General features: G+C 39.4%; 1 protein-coding gene across 1 annotated transcript; it reads left to right on the top strand.

The window, feature by feature from the left end:
- The first annotated feature begins 1651 nt into the window (after window positions 1-1651).
- Window positions 1652-4525, top strand: foxg1b (forkhead box G1b). The gene has a single exon (XM_017477398.3). The coding sequence runs from the start codon at window positions 2127-2129 to the stop codon at window positions 3138-3140; it is 1014 nt and encodes a 337-aa protein (XP_017332887.1). The 5' UTR covers window positions 1652-2126; the 3' UTR covers window positions 3141-4525.
- The last annotated feature ends 872 nt before the right edge of the window (window positions 4526-5397 follow it).

Below are 5397 nucleotides of genomic sequence, written 5' to 3'. Positions count from 1 at the left end.
AACGAACTGTGAAGAGGATGGTTCGAGTAGCTAAAAAATCTCCAAGGATCACAGCTGGAGAATTGCACAAGTTAGTTCTGTCTTGGGGTCAGAAAGTCTCCAAAACTGCAATCCGAAGTCACCTACATCACCACAAGCTGTTTGGAAAAGTTTCAAGAAAAACGCCTCTACTCTCATCCAAAAACAAACTCAAGCGTCTTCAGTTGCCAGACACTAGTGGAACGTCAAATGGGATCGGGTTCTATGGTCAGATGAAATAAAAATAGAGCTTTTTGGCAATAAACACCAAAGGTGGTTTTGGCGCACACAGAGAGGTAGCCATATGGAAAGGTACCTCATGCCCACGGTTAAATATGGAGGTGGATCTTTAATGTTTTGGGTCTGTTTTTCTGCCAGAGAATCTGGACATTTTGTTAGGATACATGACATCATGGACTTTATCAAATATCAACAGATATTAAATGAAAACCTGTCGGCCTCTGCCAGAAAACTTTAAATGGGCCATGGTTGGATCTTCCAGCAGGATAATGATCCAAAACGTACATCAAAATCAACACAAAAAAGGTTTACTGACCACAAAATCAAGGTCCTGCCATGACCATCCCAGTCCCCTGACCTGAAATCCAGAGAAAACCTGTGGGGTGAACTGAAGAAAAGAGTCCACCAGCATGGATCTTGAAATTTGAAGGATCTGGAGAGATTCTGAATGGAGGAACAGTCTCATATCCATTACCATGTATTCTCCAACCTCATCAGGCATTATGGAGAAGACTCAGAGCTGTTATCTTGTCAAAGGGAGGTAGCACAAAGTATTGACTAAAAGCGTGCCTATAATTGTTGCACACCTATATTTAACGACATTTTTTTTTTTTAGATAAACCTGCATTTTGTTTGCAATTGTTTGATATCCATGAGAGCAGAGAATTTTTGTGAATTATTTTAACAAATGATCAAAATGTTAAACACAAATTTTTACAGCCTTCTTTGTTCATATTTACCAAGGGTTCCAATATTACTGGAGGGCACTGTATTTATTTTCATGATTAAATTTTTTTACACATTATTAATTTTTTTTTTACACATGATTAAATGATTGTCAAATAATTCATTCATTTTCATATGTGATTTTTTAAAAGATGTGTTTCATTTATTTTCATTTGAAGCCCCCCCATTAATTAATTTATATATATATATATATATATATATATATATATATATATATATATATATATATATATATATATATATAAAGGCCTATGATTTCTTTTCACAATTCATTTTTTTCCACGTGTAGGGCACATGATTTCATTTTCTTGAGATTTTCTCCCATGAGTAACCCGATCCCATGCGGTTCACACGAGATCAGTGGTGTTTACCTGACTTCACATGGGCAGTTTCATGGTCAAATGCACCTTCACGTGTTTTACTCGCATACTCCATGATCACCATGTGAAATGGGTTGTTTTTTACAATAAGATGTTTTAGAGGTGTTTTCTCAGTTGCAAACAGCAGGTTCACCAAACCCAAAATAAACAGACTCTTTAGAATTATAAGCTTAGCTTATGTTTTGATATTTGTGTATAAGAGGATAAGGTGAAGTTGAATCAACCCACTAAATAAGCTCTTTACAGAGCAACACTTTGGACGCTAATTTAACACAAGATCTTGGCATGAATGTGTCCTTGGCTTGAGCACACCCTTTGAGTTTATTTATGGATTTGAATCCGACTAATTTTTTTTTGTCCTGATCTTCAACTCGTCGTTCTTCTGCGTCAGACCCACACGACACGCTGCTTTGGCGTCGCACTTCATCCAGAGTGTTGTGGATGCGCGTCTCTTTTGCGCACTGTCTTAATACTACGCGCTAAATCGAGCAGACGGTTAAAAAAAAAAGAAAAAAAGAAGGGCGGATTGAGTGCAAATTTTCGGCGAGTTCTGAGCTCCTCCCCCTCCACGATGAAGCGGTTAACACGGATTCTGATATATTCCTAATTTCCTGGCGCAGCGTCCTCCGTCCTAGATGCATACAAAGTCCACACCTCAACGCGCGTGACTCAACTTTTCCTCTTTTTTTCAAAAGAGGGGGGAAAACGGAGCTTTTTTTGGTTTCGTACACTGCCCTGGCCATGGGAGATCACAAAGAGCCGACCATGGTGCAGAGGTCGAGTTCGTTTAGCATCAAGAGCCTCCTGCTGCCGTCCAAGTTTGACAGCCAGGGCGCAGGGGTCGCGGAAAGCAGCGCGACTCCGGATTCGGAAAAATCCTCGGAACCGACGGAAATGGACTCCACACCCCTGCAGCAGCGAGGTGAGGACGAATCGGGACCGGAAGCAGTGCGAAAAAGCGGCAAACACGACAAACCGCCGTTCAGCTACAACGCGCTCATCATGATGGCCATTCGCCAAAGTCCCGAGAAGCGGCTCACGCTCAACGGCATCTACGAGTTCATCATGAAGAACTTCCCGTACTACCGGGAGCACAAGCAAGGCTGGCAGAACTCCATCCGACACAATCTCAGCCTCAATAAGTGCTTCGTGAAAGTGCCGCGCCATTACGACGATCCGGGAAAAGGGAACTACTGGATGCTGGATCCGTCCAGCGATGACGTGTTTATCGGTGGGACAACAGGAAAGCTCCGCAGGAGGTCGGCCACATCACGGGGTAAGCTGGTGATGAAACGAGGCCTACGTTTCGCCCCACTCGGACTCGGACTCGGCGAGCGCGCGAGTAACCCGCTTTGCTGGCAGCTGTCTCCGTTTCTGCCCTTACCTCACGCGCACTACAACGGACCCGCGCACGGGTTTCTTAACCACGGACACGCGTACGGGTCCCTGCTCCCGAGCATGGAGCCCATCACCAGCGGAGATATCACCCGCCCCGTGCTCGGACCTTCCACCTCTGGTGGATACACCGCGAGCTCTGCGCCCACGGGATTACTCTCAGCACACAACGGCTATTTCGTGGCAGGAGCGCAGCAGCAGGCGCAGGCGCTCCAAACCGGCCCTGGTTACGGGATCTCGAGCTCTCCGCCGCCACTGCTCGCGGATTCTAGGACCTCGTTACCGTCTTTCTCCTCGAGCGGCTTTTCTGGAGTTTTGTCACAACATAAAAGACTCGCGCCTCATTCCTTCCTGAGCTGAGCGACTTATTCGGGTTTAACGCACAGCAAAAAGCCGACTCTTGTATTAACGCGTCCAGCTGGACACAAATCAACGCTGTGAGTTTCATCTCAGCACTAACACTTTATTGAACACTATAGGCTAGCTGTTATTTCGAGTTGAAATCTGAATATTTATTAAACACCAAATTTAATTCAACACCGGAATTGTTTTGCTGCGCATCGGAACCGAGTGTCACTAAAAAAACCCTTCAATGTGCACATTTTCCTTTTGTGTTACACAAGGACCAGTTCTTTGTCAATTTGTTGCTTTTTAAAAAATATATATTTAAATATGTAGTAATAATGCAACAGTATCAGTGGTACGACGTCATGCCAAAGGCAACACACGTTTTTAATTATTATAATTATTACTATTTAAATTTCTTTGTGAGTCACTTATCCGTTTTTTAATCGTATAACGTATTTATTGAAAATTGAGAACATGCCTAAAAATGGGTCCTTTATACTAATGTATACCATACTAATGCTAATGCTAATGCTAATAATAATAATAATAATAATGATAATAATAATAATAATAATAATAACAACAATAATAATAATTATTATTATTACTATTATTATTATTATTATTATTATTATTATTATTAGTGTTATTATTATTATTATTATTATTATTATTATTATTATTATTATTATTTTACGGTTGTATTTAGCCTAACACTGTGAATGAGCCTTAACGCGGTCAGTCAGGGTTTGCAGCATCACGCAAGCTAAACAACAAACTCAGGTTTTCATGCGTCCCGACAATGATACTGAAATAAAATAATATGTAAAAAAAAAAAAAAAAAAAAAAAAGAAAGAAAAAGAAAGAAAGAAAGAAAGAAAGAAGAAAGAAAGAAAGAACATTTCTGATGTATCTACTGAGCAGCTAACGCTTCGGATCATTTGATCACTTGTATTAGTGCAGGCCTACTCAAAAAAATAATTAGCTATTTTGTTTTGCACAAAATATTATTACATTTTTGTAAATTTGATGAATTATTTGGGTCTACAGATTACGAATAGTTGTTTCTCATAATTTAGCGATCCATTTAAGAAAACAAGGCTATTTACCATCCAGTACACTTTTTATAAATGTTTTATTATTGACCCTCCTTGTCAGACTTATTTAATCCGATCACAAATCCAATTCCGTTCAGATATATGTGTTTTACTCAGTGGCTTTTCGAAGAAAAAAAATTCTTTTTTTTTTTTTGGTAAAACTTTACTTCTAATTACAATACAGTGTGCATTTATACCAGTTTGTTGGTTTTGGTGATTATTATTTCTCCCTGTATATACAGACTGAACGTGCAGATGGTTCAGAATTAAAAAATAAAGTATTGTACTATTTCCTTATCATCGGACGCGGTGTCTTTCTTGATGTCCACATGGAAAAATAAAGTTAAATCCATACTTTAGTTATTAAGGAGGACAAAAAATAATAATAAAAAAAACAGCACAGTGGGTTCTCCTCTGGGTTCTCCAATAATCTCACTTTAATGCTAATAAACACTGCCTTAATTAATTAGCCATGGGCTGATCACATAAAGTCATCGCATTATATCACGTTGAAGTTGTCACGTTACGTCAACATGTGAAAGTGCATTAAACATATACGCGCGCGCGCACACACGCACACGCACACATACACACGCGCACGCACGCACGCACTCACACTACGTTCACTGAAATAACCTTCGATTATATATTTTAGTGTTAATGGGCTGCTTCTGTTCATATTTGTCGCTCTGCTGCTCATGATCAGTATAAATTAATGACAGTTTTTGTAAAAATACAAACGGTACTTTCTCACCCTCAAATATAGCACATTTAATTGACAGTGTCTGCAATTCAAATGTCTACAGTGAAAGTTTAAAGCATTCAATATGGGATTTCACGTGGACATTTTAATATACAAGTAAATGAAAGATTGTGCACATGTTGCATCAAACACACAAAATAAGTCAACGTGCAAAAGTCATTAAAAAAACAACAACATTTGTCTGAATTCATTTTTGCATAAACATTGAAGTACTAAATCCAGATACAATAGCCTATAACCTAAAAGAGGATATCACACTCATATAAATGCATAACATTTAAAGGTTCTTCAGTTGTCTGTGCAGAACCTTACCGCATAGTTTCCCCATCAGAAAGAGTTAAAAGCCGAAAACACTTGACTACTCCCTATCCCTTAAAGAACCACTGACAAAACCTGTAAAAAGCCTGAC

This window comes from Ictalurus punctatus, chromosome 10, assembly GCF_001660625.3.
Source record: "Ictalurus punctatus breed USDA103 chromosome 10, Coco_2.0, whole genome shotgun sequence".
NCBI lineage: Eukaryota > Metazoa > Chordata > Actinopteri > Siluriformes > Ictaluridae > Ictalurus > Ictalurus punctatus.
This window is presented reverse-complemented; position numbering and strand designations above follow the sequence as displayed.